Source organism: Heloderma suspectum, chromosome 7 (genome assembly GCF_057233095.1).
Source record: "Heloderma suspectum isolate Gila_16-S chromosome 7, 16-S_ref, whole genome shotgun sequence".
Lineage (NCBI taxonomy): Eukaryota > Metazoa > Chordata > Lepidosauria > Squamata > Helodermatidae > Heloderma > Heloderma suspectum.
In genome coordinates, this window is record NC_139464.1 from 30,986,741 (window position 1) to 31,004,736 (window position 17,996).

Genomic DNA, 17,996 nt, shown 5'->3' on the forward strand with positions numbered 1-17,996 from the left:
TCCTAACTTCCCAGCGCAAAGACTATAAAGGGGAGGAGGAAGTGGTTCACCATAGAGATGCCGAGGGGCAGAGCGACGCCATCCTGCGCCCATAGACAACCGGAAGCTTGGGCTTTGCGTCATATCTCTTCCCCCCCTTATTTCCCCTCGCTACAGACCATAGACTTTTCATATAGACTGGGACACCCTGCTAGTTTCTTGCTTCGATAGAGTAATTTTTTTTCCTGCCCTGGGCCGTGAGAGCTGCCCATCGAAAGCAATGGGGGAAATCCCGGATTGGTGCAACGGCCGCTCAGCGACTCCCCATCAGTAAACAAACAAACAAACGAGTTCTTGCTCTCTCTCATCAGGCTATTATTTTGTGAGAGGATTAAAAAAAACAACCGAACCCTTCAAACTTATCGTTACGACAGAAATGCGCCCTACAATTCCCAGATACTTTGCTAGTAAACTGAATAATGAATGGATTAGGGCGGGAGCCTATGCATGTTCAGGCAGAAAAAGGGTCCTACAATTTCCAGCATGCCCGAGGCAGCATAGCTGGCTGGAGGGATCCTGGGAGTTGTAGGACTTTTTTCACGTCTAACCATGGAAAGGATTGTGCCTCAAGTCTTTAAAGCAGGGGTCCCCAACCCCCGGACCACGGACCAGTCCCGGTCCGTGGCCTGTCAGCAACCGGGCCACAGGGGTGTGTGAAACCCCCCCTGGGTCTGCGGGGGGGGGGGGAGGCTATCCATCCCCCCGCTCCGAATCCTCGCCAGCCCCGGACATGCGGACACCATTTGCATCCCTGTTCTACAAGTAATAGGCTACGTAAACCTTTACGTAGGTGATTATTGCAAGGGACGCAAATGGCGTCCGCAAAGTGGACGCCATTTGTGTCCCAGTGGCCAGATGTCCACCAGCGGAAACCCCACCCACGCTCCATGGAAAAATTGGACTGGCTGGGGACCACTGTTTTAAGGGCACAATCCTACGCATGTTTCGATAAAGTCCTACCACTCCCAGCATTCCCCAGCCAGCATGGCTGGGAGTGGTAGGACTTTTCTCTGGCTAAACACACGCAGGATCACACTCTTAATCAAGTGCAAGGTGGCTGCAAGCATGTCGATAGAGTGCAAGACTCTTACATGCAATTGTGCGCTGGGTTTGGGCTGGGGCGCATTTTAACTAGACTGATCTATGCTGCAGCCTGGGGATTGTTCTGGTGGGAAATATTTGGCTGGAAACCCAAACCAGACTCAGCCCCTCCATCCTACAGTGTGAATACTGGACTAGATTCCAGGGTTTTCGGAAGCCACTCAGCCAGCCAGTATAGGGGGATACTTGGTACTGCAACATGCGTGGGGAGGACTAATCTTTAAATGTTGGCCGGCACCTACTGCAACTGTACCACCGCATGTGCCCCTCCGAAGGGCTGAGTATCATTGTGCAGCCCTAACACTGCACCCAATGGCATTCTCTTCCCAGTAGACATGAGTTGGCCAATGCTTGGAACAACTCCACCAGTCAGAAGATAAATCTGCAAATTAGCCCCAACAAATGTGTGGACATGGCCAAAGAAGTTGTTGTCGTCCCTCCCTTATATGATCTCAAAGAAATTCCCCCACACATACACATTTAAATAAATAAGGTTAAAAGCTTTATTCACACAGGTGTCACTTTTTTAAGATATATATAAAAAAAGGAGAATAGTTCCAACAGCTAAAAATGTTTGTGCTGTCCAGCAGCTAGGAGGAAAACCACATTCAGGAAAGTTTGGGGAACTTACACATAACAAAGGAAATGTTGGGAGCTCCCTAAAGACACGGCTCTGATGGTCAAGTCTTTGTGACTGAGCTGGTCAAATGAAACAGTGGTTTTTGTTCATGAAACAATATCAGAAGTTAACACTTTGACAGGGGCATAAGATTTACTTTATTTTATTACATAACACTTTACACAATGCAGTTCCCAGAACACTGAGGCCTTCTAAAAGCATGTCTACCTCCTTTCCAGTGCACGTAAAAAAACACCCTACCCTCTCACAAGAAGACAGAACTTTTACATGTCTGTATGTCAGCCCCCCCCCCCTTAAGAATAAATCAGGTGCTCTGTTCTGAGCAAAGAAAAACACAGCCGTCAAGGACAGCCTATATTTTGCCTGCTGTTGCATATGCAAACAGAGAGATAACCTGTCTCCAAACCAGGTTACGTTTTCTTCAACACCTCTGGGCAACAAAGCAAAGGATCCTCATCATTAGGACTGTTCCATTAAATATATTTTGCTCTGGTTACTTCCTCTGGCTCTTTAGGTCAGATTTAAAGTTTAGAATGATGGCCCAGGCTCAGATGGCCCCTTCCCCAACTGCAAGAAGAACAGACCATCCGCTGCCTAAGAATTATTCCTTTGAAACACTCAGCAAGTAGCCATTTCCAACTTTTATTTTTTTGTTAGTGATGAACACAGAGGTCCTTAAAATAGGCCAGTATAAAAGCTAGAGAAAGGAACGATAGATATAAACTCTCCTGAGAAACCAGGGGAGAAAACAGACTTGTTAGTTTAAAGCAGAGGTGGACAACTTGTGGCTCTCCACATGGTTTGGCCTACAACTCTCATCAGGCCTAGCCAGCATAACCAATGGTGAGAGATGATGGGGGTTGCAGGCCAAAATGACTGGAGGGCCACAAGTTGCTGACCCCTTGTTGAAAGAGAGATTATGTTTATAGTTGCTGCCATGAGGCCCCTCTACCTATGAACTCCAGGTTTTATTGGCCTCACAGCAGTACCAGCTATGGCCATCGAGCCCAGAGGGCAAGAGGGTGGGACAGTTTAGTCTAACAAGAGATATGATGTTGCAACGTAATGGACGGCAATGTTCTTATACCAATCGAGATTCGGCACCGGGACTCTTGCAGTCATGATGGAATAGGTAAAAACAATTATGAGTTCTTATTCTGAATGAGTGCTCTTTGCTGGGATATGCCTTCCATAACTTGAATATCTCAATAGGCACCAGAAGTAAAGCTAAACGACCGGGCATTTTTGCCTCCCACCAAGCGTTTCTTGTTGTTCTGATGCTTTGTCCCGAATCCAGATTCTCGAGGCCGGGCACATTCCAAAGACGGGTTCTTCCTGAAGGTCTGGGCAAGACGGGCTGCTCTCAACTCCCTGAGAAAGAGTGGAGATGCGTTTAACAGTAAGACCCCATGGATTACAAAGGAGAGTAGGGAACATTTCCCCACGATGGAGGCAGTGAAGGCTAGTGCCTCCGATGTCAGTCCATTCTGAGTTTCAGTCAGAACCAGTCAACCAGTCCAAGCTTCACACCTTGGATAGCTATTTTAGTTCTGACTGGTTCTGACTGAAACCTGCAGTGGATGCACTGCCCCACTGACATTGGAGCCACCAGCCTCCACTGGACTGAGGATGTCACTGATGGCAGAGTAAGTTCACGTTTAGGGAAACAGATGCAGTGAGGAAGGGGAGGGACTGACAGACCCTTCATACCCTTTCCAAAAGCAGCCCAGAGCTAGTGAACGTATGCAAAACTTGGAGGTGCAGGATTTTCCTAGCAGCTTAAACTAGCATGCATTCACTAGTTGCAGGACTGCCTTTGATGGGAAGGGTTTAGGCACATTAAGTTGGGAGACGGGGGAAGACTGCTGCCCTCTCCAACCTGTGCACTGGTTTTCTGTGGAGAAAGGGACGTGAGATCTCTCTGCCTTATGAGCTCTACATTTTATTGGCAGCATACAGCTATGGCTACTGAGTACAAAGAGCTAAAGGAAGGAAAGAATGGATGGGCAGAGATAGGCAATATCCTCCCTCCCTCTAAAGTCTCCCTGCTCCTGATTTTTATTTACCCTACTTCCGCCTTGTACTTAGGTAGCCTCACCAGTGTTCCTTCTGGGAAATGAGTGTTTTGTGACTGCCCACGTCCACCATGGCAGCCATTTTAAGGATGGGCAAGCCCCTGCCCCATGGCAGCCATTTTATGGGAGTGTCACAACACTCTCTCAAAATTCCAAATGTGCCCACTGACCCAAAAAGATTGGGGTCCCCTGTTCTACCCAATCCTCTCCAAAGTAGCACGAATGGTCACAGACCCCTCACTTTAAACTAGCAGGACTTTAAAGCCCGCAAGGAAATCAGCTCATGTAATGTTAAAGAAGAGGTATATTTCCTTTTGATCAGTCATATCAGATGCCCATGGAAACCCAACACATCGGAATTCTGTGATGGGGGAAAGACAGCAGGGAGAGAAGAATAGTCTAGTCATAAGCCTGAGTTGAACCTGGAATAAGTTCTCCTCCAAGGGAGGAATTGGCTTCCAAGCCAAGTAGTCCAACACCATTGTTACTTGCCAATCCTCCTTTGCTTTGGAAGACTGACGGACATTACCTTTCCAGCATAGCAGTTTTGAACCTCTCTACATTTAGCTGCTTCTGAAGTTGGGCAGCTTTCCCAAGAGAAGGCCGAAGGACAGGGTGTTTGGTCAGCGCAGTGGCTGATGGCCTCAAAATTGGATCGGGATGAATCATTATCTGAGGTAAAGAAAAAAGAAGAGAGGTCCTATATGATTGAAGTGCTGAAATACCTGCGCTCTTCCAAACCTCCCCCAAGGAAGCTCACCTCAAGCAGTTCTGTAAAGCCACGTGACAGTGGCTGAGGGATTAGTGGCAGGTTGCCTTGGCGGATGTGGTGCCACATGGTATCATTGGCAGGCAAAGGTCCAGCACCTGCAGCTAGAGCGATTGTTAGCGCAAGGGCAAAGATGTCTGCCTTGGGCAGATAGCAATATTGCTACGAAGGAAAAGAAGAACACTAGAGATTTTAAAACACAAAGAATCATAGAATAGTAGGGTTGGAAGGGGCCTAGAAGGCCATCGAGTCCAACCCCCAAACAAGTAATACACCTCTTACATGACATGGGTCATGTTCAGTTTACACGTGCTGGCTGAGAATGTTGGCAGTTGTAGTCCAACACATCTGGAGGGTTGAGGAACATTGGTTTAGAACCTCTCATCATATAAAAAAGGACATATTCTAGAACTGACAGTGTTTTGCCTGAATTTGAAATTTTCATAATTTAAAAATCCAGGTTTAGAGTATAGAGATTTCCCAATTCATTTTTGAACCCCCACCCCCCACCCCCAGTTAGATTCAAGCTTAGTTAAAACACCTAATAAGTCACTGCCCCAAAGTCAGTAACCTCATCAGAATAGTCCCGGCAATATAGGGACTGGACTGCAAGATGTATTTGATGCTAAACAGCAGAAGGAATCAGATTTAAAAGAAGAAACATTTTCTTGCAACTTAGGCCATGTTATGAAATTTTCAAAAGACTGATATGCAATACACCAAACTGAAATAAACCTTTTGCCTGGACTGGTTCAGAGTCTCAGTCTCAACTTCTACAACAGGGGTAGGCAACTTGTGGTCCTCCAGATGTTTTGGCCTACATCTCCCATAATCCCTCACCACTGGCTATACTGACTAGGGCTGATGGGAGTTGTAGGCCAAAACAACTGGTGGGTCACAAGTTGCCCACCTGTTTTACAGGCATATTCAAACACCCTCTATAACATGTGCTCTCCTTCAGAGGTGGGGAACCTGCAGCACGCTACTTGTTAGACTACAATCCCTATCAGGCCCAGAGAGCATGCCAATGGCCAGAGCTAATGGGAATTGGAGTTCCCAACTCCTGCTCTAGTTCTAGTATATTCTCTTGACAAGCTATTATGATTGGTTTCTTTACTGAACTTTACTCCAGTTTTATTTTGTTTTTAATAGCCATATGTTTGCCAATAAATGCTGCCATTTTGTGTGGGGTTGGCAACAATGCAATGCTAAGCACAACTTATGTGTAAGTCTTATGCCAGTAGGACTTACATAAAATCAAAATGGCCGTGTAAATTGGGTAAATCAAAACACAATGAAATGAGTATTATTTTAAGTGTGAACAGAAGTTGCTCTTCTGCTGAAATCCCCCTGTGTAAGTCCTAAAGAAAGCTCACCACCATTTTACCTCTTGCAAGATTTCGTTGGCCAAGAAGCGGCAGTCTCCCTCCTCCACTTGGGGATTGGTTATGGATGTCACATGTCCAAGGTCCCCTAACAGAGAGAAACCCATGAGCCATGGAATGCATCAAACGCGCCCATGGTTTTCAACCTTTCTACCTTTGTGGAGTCTTTTCTACATTTTGGACTTGTCTGCTAAGAACCCCAGCATGTCCACTATGGAAGCCCTTTATGTTGGAAGATTCTGGTGTGTGTTCTTAGCTACAACATCTGGTCAGGTCCAGCTTTGAGATGCAAATGCATTATATAGCATCTCTTCCCACTTCTTGGAGTATTAGCCTGGGTATAAGATTAACCTTAAACAATGTGGAGAATGTTAGTTGAGGAGTATGTTTTACTTAAACAGACCCAGATGACTTGGTTACCCAATATGTTGGACTTCTTAAGAAAAAGGCAAATTCTGCTGGGATGTGGGAGCAGTCCCATCTCTCCAGGTTTGCTCCCCCTCTGTCAAATGGGCCAAGAATTTTTTGTGGCTTTAACCCTCTGTTCTAAGGATTGTGGTTTTAACCCTATGTTCATGTGACCAAGAGACATGAACTGAGAATGCATCTTAGAGAGCAATCCTATGGCCCTGAGTCCACAGACCTTGGGGAGGGGGGAATCCAAGCAGGGATACCCCCCCCCCCCCCGGGTCTCCCAGCCATCATAGAAAGCTCCCTGGTGGCTCCTTTCCCGAGTTCAGTGTCTTGACCTGGGAAGAGGATGGGTAGGGAGAGAAGAGGACGTGGATTCAGCGAATCTACAAGCCTCTCAGTTCCCATGCCCAGCCACAGCAAGGTGAGTGAGCCAGATGGGCTCAGAGGCCCATCTAGTTCGAAATGTGCAAATGGAGGACAGAGAAGCTGTAAAACCCTCAGCTGGTCCTCCCACCCTGCCTGTCTCTTGCTGGCAGGGCTTAGGATAGACAGAGGGCTCCGAGATCAAAGCCCATCATCTAGTGTGCATCAGTCCTGTAAGGCTGAGCCCTTAACCAACTCACTTAAGCAACCACTTTCCTGCCATTGTGCATTGCGCATGAAGATTGATAGCAGCCCAGCATGCATCTTTTGTGGAAGCTCATCTGCCATTACTGCTCTCATTGAAGAACCCCTGATAAGGAAAGGAATGGTTGCCATATAACAGGTCAGACTCTTGGCCATCTAGCCCCATATTGTCTCCTCTGGCTGGCAGCATTTCTACAGGGCCTCAGACAGAGGTCTTTCCCCATCAACTGCTATCAGATCCTTCCAAGCAGAGATACTAGGGACTGAACCTTCTTCATGCAAGGCATGTTCTCTTCCACTGAGCTATGTTTCCTTCCCTAAGGGCACAATCCTATGCATGCTTAGACAGAAAAAGTCCTGCAACTCCCAGCATTCCCCAGCCAGCTATGGTGGGAGTTGTAGGACCTTTCTCCATCTAAACATGCATAGGATTGTGCCTTAAGGAAGCTTCCTAGAACATAGGGTTAAAACCACAAAAAATACATTGCCATTTGAGAGAGGGGGAGCAACCCTGAAGAGATGGATTGCTCCCATATCCCAGCAGAATTTGCTTTTTTCTTGAGAAGCCCAACATACCGAGTAACTGAGCCATCTGGGTCTGTTTAGGTCAAACATAGTCCTCGACTAGGACTCCCCACATTGTTCAAAGACAATCCTACATAGGAAGAGGTGCTATATGGTACATTTGCATCTCAAAGCTGGAACAATGAGGAACCAGATGATCCAATGACAACAACTGTGGCCACATCAGCCATTGCTTTATTCCAGGGTCATCATATGCTGGAAGCTGCACAGACTTTTCAGCCAGCACAGTGGCTGAGTTTTGACCTGGCCTTCCAGTGTGCTAAACTCACATCTACATCTCAAAGGTATTACCTTGGGCAAAGTTGTACTCAACATCAAGGAGCTAACAGACTTTGCGGACACCACATCATAGGGGCACAATGGAGTGTTAAGGCCACTAACTGAACAATGGTCAAATCCAGTTTCTTTCCTCCCCAACTGCATCACTATGCATCCTGATCCAACCGGGGCAATGTGTGGAACCAGGATTCCACACACGAATCATTTTGTGGGATGTGTTTCCATGTCTGAAAACTGCCCTGATGCAAAACAACACAACCCACATGCAGTTCTGTACATGAAATGATTCTTACTGAGTCTGTTTTTATTCGTGTTGTGCTGAAAATTTCTCCTACCTTTTTTTTTTTTTTACCATTCTCATTCAACATGATAGAAGAGAAATAGCTTTTTAAAAGAAATTCAGCGGTGAAGCCATTTCAGAGAAATTCTCAAGGGTTTGGGTTTCTTGGGCTTACCTTATTTAGGAGGCAGCTGAGGAATGAGCACAAGTGTCCTATCTTTCATTGTACAATCATCTCTTCAGCAGCCTGTAGCCTCCTCAGCTCCCTTCACTTCAATTAAAGCCTTGTGGAAGGCATCATGAGGTAATTCCTCCCATAGGGCTTTTTCAGGTCAGGGAACTGCAGGCAGCCTGGGTGGCTAGCTGGGATTAGGTAAGCTCAAACACACCACAAAAATAAATAAAACACCCGGAGAATGAGGCAGAACAATGAAAGCCCCTTTCATGGGGGAAGAAAACTTTCAGGAAATTGGAGGACAGATCTTGGCAGAACAGTAACTCCATCTCACTCCTGGAGCTTGACACAACACTCCCCCACCCCCTGCCCTCCCACACACACACCCCTGCATTGTGGTGGATGCAAAATGGGGGCCAGCCTGCCAACAGTTGATGCTATTATAGCACAAAAGAACCCCCAAACCCTTATCCATCCAAAAAGAAAGAAGCTGCGCTTTGACCCTGGTCAATGAGGAGCCCTATCTGGAAGAAATTGTTGAGAATTTCTACTCCCTCTGGAGAAATTCAGTGAAATTGTCTCCCAAATTTCTCTGTCCACAAATAAGGTGGAGACTTTCGAGAGGCCATTTGTGCACAGCTTTAGTTTTTATACCAAATCCAGAAACACCACAGCTCACCACCCCATTCTGGTTATCATGATCATATGTTCAGCAGGACCTATGTGTAGCTCCTAACAAAGAGGAGACAGATTGGTCTATATGCACCTTAGGAGCCATTTGGAAAGTTCAAGCTGAAAAGCATTTTACCCAACACTGTCCAGAGACAAAGAAATATTTAAGCTACACACCAATTTTATACACCACATTAGAAGAAGCAAACCCATCATCTTCACTGTCACTCTCCTCCAGACTAGCAGGCCAAATCAGCTTGTGACATATAAAAATATTGCCTGCAATCAAGAAGAAATAAAACAATGAAGCTTGCAGTGTCCATGCAGAGGAATTGTACCAAGAACACTCAACAGAGCTTGCATTCCGCAAGCATCTATTTAGACTAGAGGTGGGGGACCTCTTTCAGCCCAAGGGCCAAATACAATTTTGGAGAAGCTCTCAGGGGCCGCATTCCAGTGGTGGGTGGAGCCCAAAGCAAAAGTGGCACAGCCACCTTGGAATGCCAGATTGGGACCCTAGGAGGGCCAGATTTGATACCTGGGCCTTTGCTTACCTGGGCCTTAGGTTCTCCACCAAGTGGCAGTGAGGAATCTACACATTTCTCACTGCCCCTTGAGATCCCATCCTGTACAGGGGAATGAAGGAGTGTGGACAATGCACTTGCTTCTGGATTGTTTGCATATTACACATTGTTGTGAAATACTGCATGTTGTGAAATACTGCATGTTGTGAAATACTGCATGTTGTGAAATACTGCATGTTGTGAAATATGCAATGAACTTGCTTTCTGCTGGAGCTCTGAGGGATTTTATGGCTCTAGCCATAAATCTTCGCCCCAAGAGCGGCGGAGCACAAGAAGTTCCATTTTCAGAGTTTTCTAGTAATCAGGATATTGTTGGCCATGTAGATTTCATAGAAACATGGAGAGAGCCTTGTAGGTTGTCTAGTCCAAGCCCCTGCTCAGTGCAGGAAAACCAGAGCTAGAACATCCCCAGCAAATGGATGTCCAGCCTCTGCTTGAAGACTTCCAGTGAGGGAAAGCCCACCACTCCTCTAGGCAATTGGTCCCATTGTTGAACTATTTCTACCATCAAGGTGTTGCTCCTTGTGCTCAACCAAAATCTACCCTCCTGCAACCTAAGTCCAGTAGAGCTAGTCCTGCCCTCTGAGGGCAGCAGGGAATTCCAGCTATTGGAAGAGTGCTATATTGTCCCCCACCCCACCCCACCCCTGTATTCTCTCTTCTGGCTAAACATTCTCTTTCTTCAGCCTTTCTTGTAGGACCGGTTTCAGCTTCCTACATGTTGTGGAAGTGCCCCACCCATGAAATGAGTCAATAAAGAGTGAAGGCCATGCTTCCCGACTACTTGGAAGCAATAACCCTGCAATTCTAATTAAGTTCAGTAACTTATTGATGCAGCTTCAGTGGAGACTCAGAAGGAACCTTTCAGAGCTCTGTAACCAGGATGTCTGCAATTCCCAATTCAGTACGGGGAGGAGCCCCTCAGGGCTTCAGTGCGTTCAACTCACTTTTTTCCAAACTGTTATGGCAACACAGTAAGTGCGCCATCCACAAATATTGGACACCCAGAGGAACGTAAGAGCATAGCAAGCTGCCTTAACTGAGTCTGAGCATTGGTCCATATAGCCCAGTACTGTCGACGCTAAGTGGCAGCGGCTCTCCAGGATTTCAAATAGTTTTTCCAGCCCTACCTGGAGATGCTGGGGATCGAACCTGGGACCTTCTGCATGCCAAGCATGTGCTCTACCACTGAGCTATGGCCCCTCCCTAGCAATGTTCGGAGTTACAGATAAGGCTTACTGGGTTTGATGTCCATGTGAACCAGGCCAGAAGTATGTATATATTTCAGCCCCATGGAGACTTGCAGTAAGATCTCCTTCAGCTCAGATTCTTTGAAATAGTCTGCCATCTTCACATTTTCCAAAAGCACATCTTGAAGGCTCCCACCTGTGGAAAAACAAGTGTTTAGACACACACACACACACACACACACACCCCGCAAAGGCTCCTTTGTCCAAGTCCATCTATTCACAGCCCCTCCCTCCTGAAGTAGCTTGTTCCTTCTTACAATGAGAGTTTAAAAGATCTGTTTACTTCAGCGCTTAAATGGTAACCTTATACCATTTGACCTTCTGTCAAACTTCATAACCTCCTGCTAAGCTTTCTGACCTAACTAAAAATTTGACCTCTAAATGATGAAACTGACTAGCATGCATGCTCGTGTGTCCACACACACTCACACGTGTGATCTAACCCCATAATAACCTACAACCAATCTAAATGCCCAAAATGGAGGACAGTTCTGCTACTTCACACACTTCCTATCATGGGCATACTTGTTCAAAAGCCTTGAGTTTGTTGCCACACAATGTGCAGAATATCCTCTTGAGACCTAAGGCCTGAAATGCATTTGAAAGAGCACTTCAGACACCATGGGCTTCTGAGAGGTGTCTCAAAGAAAAGTAATTTGCTCAAGAACCTAATTACAAGGCAAAAGTGGGGTCTGAGCTCCAAAACCCAAAATCCCTCTTTTGAATCCAAATAAAGATGGCCCTAGAGGGGATCCCTTTGCTTTGCAGAATGCTAGCCTCCCAGTAAAAGAAAAATTAAATCCTAAGAAATAACATAAAAATCAGGAGGGGCAGGGAGCCTGGCAGACATCGGGAGAGGTATCTGTGGGCACACTGGTGCCCATGGGCACCACAGTGGATACCCAGCTAGACATGATTAACTCCATGAAGGAATTCACAGGGTCTCCATGGATTACAAGGTTCAGTCACTTTGGAGTGGAGCAGCAAAGTCCGAATGGGGCCCCATCTCCTTACCATTGCAGTGCTCATTCTGAATAATCATGTGATCATCTTCAGCCCAAGCAGAGTAATAGCGCACAACATGCGGATGATGGCCGAGCACTGCATGAGCATAGACTTCCCGCAAAGCCATTTGCCTGAGGGGGAGAGAGAGAGAGAGAGAGAATGAGAGAGGCAGAAAGAAAGGTCCATCATGAAAACTACAATATTGTTGTCGGATTGGGAATTTGACAGTAGAGGGTTAACGGAGCCAGAAGTATTGCTGGAGATTCCCTTCATAAAATCGGCAAGCGCCCCTTTTGTAGAGAAATAATAGAATGCAATTTTTCAGGTCGGACACAGACTGACAGAGAGCCAAGGGTGGGCTCTGTAAACTACCAGCTATCAGGGGAGCTGCCTCTCTCCGGAGTTCTGATGTGAGAGCCGTGGGCTTCGGCTGTCTGTTGGAGTGCTTGAGTCAAGGGTGTGGAACCTCTTTCAGCCCAAGGGCCAAATTCCATTTTGGAGGAGCTCTCGGGGTCTGCATTCCAGTAATGGGCAGGGCGAAAGACAAAAGGGGCGGGGCCAAAAATACCACCATATTTTAGCTTAAAGTTCTTTCTGCCGGTAACTGAGCCTTAGAGAGGCATTTCAACCTTTAAGAATTGGGGAAGAACTGCACAAAAGCCAGGAAGCCACCTCTTCATTGGTGGTCAAGAGGAAGGGGGGGTGATCATCTGAGGAACCTGGCCTGGGACCCCAGCTGGTCCAGATCTGGCCCCAGGCCTGAGGTCTTGCCCCCCCCCCCCGACTTAAGCTGTGGATGCTTTCAGATGAGGCTTTTAATGTGCTGTTGCCCTGCCTCATTCACAGAATTGTATGTTGTGGGTCCAGATGACAACATCTTCTATTCGTAGCCCTTCCATGTTTTCCCACAGCTTCTTCCATCTTTTTACTTACTACAGAAAATCCGTTAAGGAAATAAAGATGGATTTTCTGCATAATGCCTTCTGATTGGTAGCACTAGGATTCCTCCTTCTGGAAGCGGCACGTGTGTGCCTCCACTGATGCTCAACCTGTGATATCTGAGCTTTTTTTTTTATGAATATACAAGACGCCATAAGCCTCCAGTGACTTCCTTCCAAAGAAAACAGAGCCCAGCAAGCCCTGCATCCCTGGAACGTCAACTTCTTGGAGAAGTGGTGAAAGCGTAGAAAGATCAAGGAGCAAAATGACTTGAATCAAAGCAATATTTACAACACTGGACACAGACTAAAGAGAGGCCATCTTGGAGGAACAAGGCAAAGGAGGATGCTTGCTGGGTTGAGATAATGGCTTTAAAAAGAATGGTGTCTGTCTAATCTACACATGGGCTAGAAAGCACATTAGACTGTAATGTGCTTCCTAGGCAGTGTGTAGATTAGTGGTATTTAGCCAGGTCTAGAAAAACGTACTGTGAAAAGTAGAGAGACACTATTATTTATTATTATTATTGATTACAGGATGTGCAATACAGTTTGGGGAATTCAGAAGCAAACGTTGCCTCTAAACCTATACTGACAAATGGGATTGTATCCAAATGGTGTCATTCCACCAGCAGAAGAGAACTGCTGGGAGAATGGATTTCCCCTCCCACCTCCTACTGGCCCCCACTGCATCCCAACCCCAAATTTGCTCCAGAATGTAGGGGGATCCTTCGGATTACATTTGGCACATGCACAGATGGACGCAGGGAGGAGAGGGGGAGAGGGAAGTCCCATTGCGTGAGCAGAAATCCCATAACGCAAGTGGACTTCTGCTCACATGAGGGTTGGTCATAATCCATCGTGGTGTATATGTGTGTCCACACACTGAAGGGTGGTAGTTTTTTGGATTTGTTCAACACCATTTGCTTACTCATCCGAGGATCCAGCCAGGGGTCTCTTTGAGCGCTTGATGGCGTAGACGCACCCATCCAGCCTTTTGATGCACTTGTATACAGATCCAAATTCCCCCACACCAATTTTCTCCAGCTCTAGGAATTCCTTCTTGTAGCGGGAAACCATGTTGCTCTCACGTAAGAGGAATCTCTAAGGGTGGATGAGAAGAGCCCACATAGTTAAGGACAGATTCTACATCACCCCTGGAGCAGGACTTGGGAAAGACCCTGCAATGCAAAACCTTGTTCAGATTCTTTTGCAGTTGTGCCTGTTATTTTTTTAGACAGACACAGACAAACCCAAAATCACGATCTATTTGGTCGGAAAGTTTCCTACCATTTTTTTGTTTGATGATCTTTGGAATATTTACCTTCTGAAGAAAAGAGTTATTAACCAAGACCGCAGTCCAAGATGAGCCCAATGATGAGCCCAATGGCTTGGGTACATACAGTAATTTGGGTTTTTTCCATCCTTCCCCCACCTCCCACCCTTTAACACAGGGGTGGGAAACTTCTTTCAGCCCATGGGCCAGATATGATTTTGGAAAAGCTCTTGGGGGCCGCATTCTGGTGATGGGCAGGGCCAAAGTAAAAAGGGGCAGGGCCAAAATGCAAAAACACAAGCAAAACTTGCATGTTTTAGCTTGAAGTTCTTATTGCCAGTAAATGAGCCTTAGGAGAGGCAGTTCAACATTTTAGAATGGGGAAAATCCATGCAAAAGCCGGGAAACACCAAATAATTGGTGGTTGGGGAGAAAGGGGCATGGATGTCTGGAGAACCCCAGAAGGCCAGATTGGGACCCTGGGGGGTGGGAGAGATTTAGACCCTGGGCCTGAGGTTCCCCACCCCTGCTTTAACAGAAGACCACTACACCATACCATTTCAGTTCAGAACCTGCTTGGGAAACTGCCCTTAGTTCCAACAGTGGTTTGCTACATAGCATGGGGCTGCTGTTTAAGAAACAAAACTCCAAAATCATCTCTTTTCCCTTGCAGGGTAAAAGCAGCTGCGGGAGAGAATTGACATGATTTGGCGGGGGAGGGGGGAGACAGTCCAAGGAGAGAGCATTAAGAAACACACCCCTTTGCACTGGTCTCCCCCTTCAAAAGTGCAGTCTCTCTGTTTACATTGTGTAAAATACAAAGTCTGTAAGAAGAATTACAGAATTACATAGAATTACACACAACAGCTTGGATCGAGATTTAGTTATACTTCGAGCAGAGCCATTGAAATCAATGGGACAATTCAGTTACAACCAACTTAAGCCCCATTGATTTCAATGGGTCTACTCTAAATATGACTAAGTCCGGATCCAACCCAATGTATATGTCTGCCCTTAGAAAGAATGCGATTGTTAGCTCCTGCAAAAAAAAAATCCGAACAGATACCGCTAAAACAGTTCAGATTTTGATTTATGGCGTTAACACTTCTTTGCGAAGAGCTGGTCAGTCACAGCACTCACTTTTTCTAGTTGCCTAGAATTAAACTTGCAGCAAGACAAATGTCAAAGCCTTCGGGGCAGTTGAAAATATATCCAGTGTACTGAGCCAAAATTCTGCTGATAGCCAGGCCAGCCAAAAAGTGCCTGGTGTTCCTCATTATGCTTCCCTTGGTGGTGCAATTGCTTTTTACTTCTGTAGTCCGCACTCCAATGTCCCAATCTGACTGAATCATTTATTTTTGTATGTAAACTGTGGTCCAACGACAACATTGACATGTACCAGGAGGTACCTAGCGAGATCCCCAAAACTGACCATCTATTTTGAGGGCCAAGGTAGGAGAGAAGTGGTGTCTTCCATTTGGCAACCTTTGTGATGATGTGCCTTGCAGAGTCAGGCATAGAGCTAATCTCCCTTCAACTTCCCCACCTACCTCAATTAAACCAGAATTTATGTAGTTTTAAAGACCTACTAACAGCCTGGCTTGGAAAGACACAACTTGGGGGCAGCCCCTGGGCCATACAGGGTTCATTTTAGATCATCCAGTGGTGTCTTCCAGATGGTTTGGACTACAACTCCCATAAACCACAGTCAGCATGGCCAATGGTCAGGAATGATGGGAGTTATCCAAAACATCTGGAGGGTACCAGGTTGCCTGTCCCTATGCTGTGGAGTGTTCATCCCCATAAGACTGGCTTGGCTACATCTGTCTTAAGGTTCAGGGAACAGGTCCAAGTCTTTTTATTCCATTTGGGTAGCTGATGGAGGCATGGGCACTGCCTATTTTGCCTCGTTGCTGTTTTTAGGATTTAGAGATGGGCAACTTGCAGTCCTCCACATGTTGGACTGTAGCTCCCATGATCCCTTGTTGCCGACTATGCTGGCAAGGGCTGATGGGAATTGCAGTCCAACATCTGGAGTGCCATAAGTTGTCCACCTCTGATTTAAATGGAAATCTTTAATTTCTATACACTATTTGTTACCTTGGGGATTCTTGAGCCGACAAGACAAATTATAAGTGAAGCTACAAAAAAAGAGCACCTGCTCTGTATGCAGGAGGCCCCAGTTCAATCCCTGGAATCTCAAGCTAAAAGAGGGTCAAGTCTGCATCTGAGTCATCACAGATCAGGGGTTCTAATTTAGACTTTAAAACAGCTATCAATCAATTGGGAGTTGGAGACACTTGCCCATCTACTGCAAATCACCTAGAGATCTACCCGCAGATCCTGATCTACCCACTCATGCAGTACATATATGGCAGTCCATTGTGCCTTATTGAGTTGATGTTCTTACTCATAAATTGCTTTAGAGAAAAGAGCTCTACAGGGGTTTTCAGTGAATCAACAGATTGCTTTTTGATTTTCAGGATAAGGCCATTCCATCCAGAGATACAATCTGGTTGTTTCTTGTGGGTTTAAAAGGATCAGGTACAAGCTCATGGGACAGGCACCTATCTGTCCAAGGCCCTGGAGGATTGCTGCCAAGGAGTAGACAATACTGGGTCCAATGGGCAAACTGTCTGAGCCAGTATAAGGCAAGTTTCTAGGTTCCTACAATGCCAGCATCCCAAATGCATGAAAGTCTAACTAGTTGGGTCTGGAATAGCACAGGTTTCAGTATAGTTTTACTAAACTATGTGGCATGTGGGTAACAGAATAGAAGGTGCTACCTAATACCCCCAAATCAAGCCATCGGCCACTCTAGCCCTGTGGGGCTACCTTAATTGGCAGCTGTTCTTCAGAATCTCTGGCAGAATTCCATTCCCAGCCTTGGTAGAAGGCTTTAACCCTTTAACAGGAAATGCCAGACAATGAACAGGAGCACGGAGATCTACCAGCGACCCATGGCTTCGTTCCACCTTGTGGGGTTCATGCATTCAGTCATAGGGCAATGCACCGTATTATAATGCTTTCCCACTTACGGAAAAGATAGAACCCTGCTTGGGGAAAACAGTCCTAAATGCTTGTTGACAAGGGTAAAGTATGCATTTGGAAGCCTGTGCGGGGGCGGGGTGGGGGACAAAAAAGGGCTAAACACACTCCACCTGTCCACTCCTAAAGTTGCTCTTCTGTTATGAAAGGAAGAAAGAACTTGGTATCACGGTTTAAAGCAGAGTTGCAGAACCTCAGGCCCCAGAAGCCAAATCTGGCCTTCCAAGAGTCCCCAGAAGGCCCCATTCCTTTCCCTGGTCCCACCCCCTTTCTCCCAACTGCCAATCATTTGGTGATTTCCCAGGTTTTGTGCAGGTTTCCTGCATTTTACAAGGCTGAAACACCTCTCCAAAGGCTTAACTACTGGCAGTGAGAGCTTTAAGTTAATATATGCTGGTATTTTGGATACTTCTGGCCCCACCCCGTCCACCCTAACCCCTGAGCATCATAGTATGGTAGGGATGGAAGGGGCCTGTAAGACCATCGAGTCCAAGCCCCTGCTCAATGCAGGAATCCAAGTCAAAGCATCCCTGACAGAGCTTCTCCAAAATGGAATTTGGCCCTCAGACCAAAAGAGGTTCTGCCCCTGTGGTTTAAAGTTACAGATGTCACCCCCAGCTGTTTCCAAGGGAAAAAGAAACAATACCAGAGACAAACTAGAGTCACTCTGGTTTCTCTCCAGAAGAGGGCGATGCTGCTTTATCCCTTTAAAACATCTTACTACTGTGGAAAGCAAAAGATCCATCTTGTAAACACGAGTAATTGTGCACAGTGACTCAAGGGGGAAGGAGGCAGAGGAGAGATTCCTGCACCAGAACACCAAGGATGAACAGCATGAGATATTTATCTAATGC

At 46.3% G+C, this 17,996-nt stretch overlaps 1 protein-coding gene across 2 annotated transcripts in view; it reads right to left on the reverse strand.

The window, feature by feature from the left end:
• Positions 1-1,630: 1,630 nt before the first annotated feature.
• The window catches only part of WEE2 (WEE2 oocyte meiosis inhibiting kinase), a 39,026-nt gene continuing 22,660 nt past the window's right edge, over positions 1,631-17,996 (reverse strand). For both annotated transcript variants that reach the window (XM_084809475.1, XM_084809474.1), the window contains exons 5-12: positions 13,750-13,922; positions 11,890-12,011; positions 10,865-11,011; positions 9,219-9,320; positions 6,012-6,097; positions 4,616-4,786; positions 4,385-4,527; positions 1,631-3,151 (exon numbers count right to left, since the gene is read on the reverse strand). In XM_084809475.1, the coding sequence (XP_084665601.1) occupies positions 2,986-3,151; positions 4,385-4,527; positions 4,616-4,786; positions 6,012-6,097; positions 9,219-9,320; positions 10,865-11,011; positions 11,890-12,011; positions 13,750-13,922 (1,110 nt within the window). In that variant the 3' untranslated portion in view covers positions 1,631-2,985. The remainder of the gene's footprint in view (positions 3,152-4,384; positions 4,528-4,615; positions 4,787-6,011; positions 6,098-9,218; positions 9,321-10,864; positions 11,012-11,889; positions 12,012-13,749; positions 13,923-17,996) is intronic.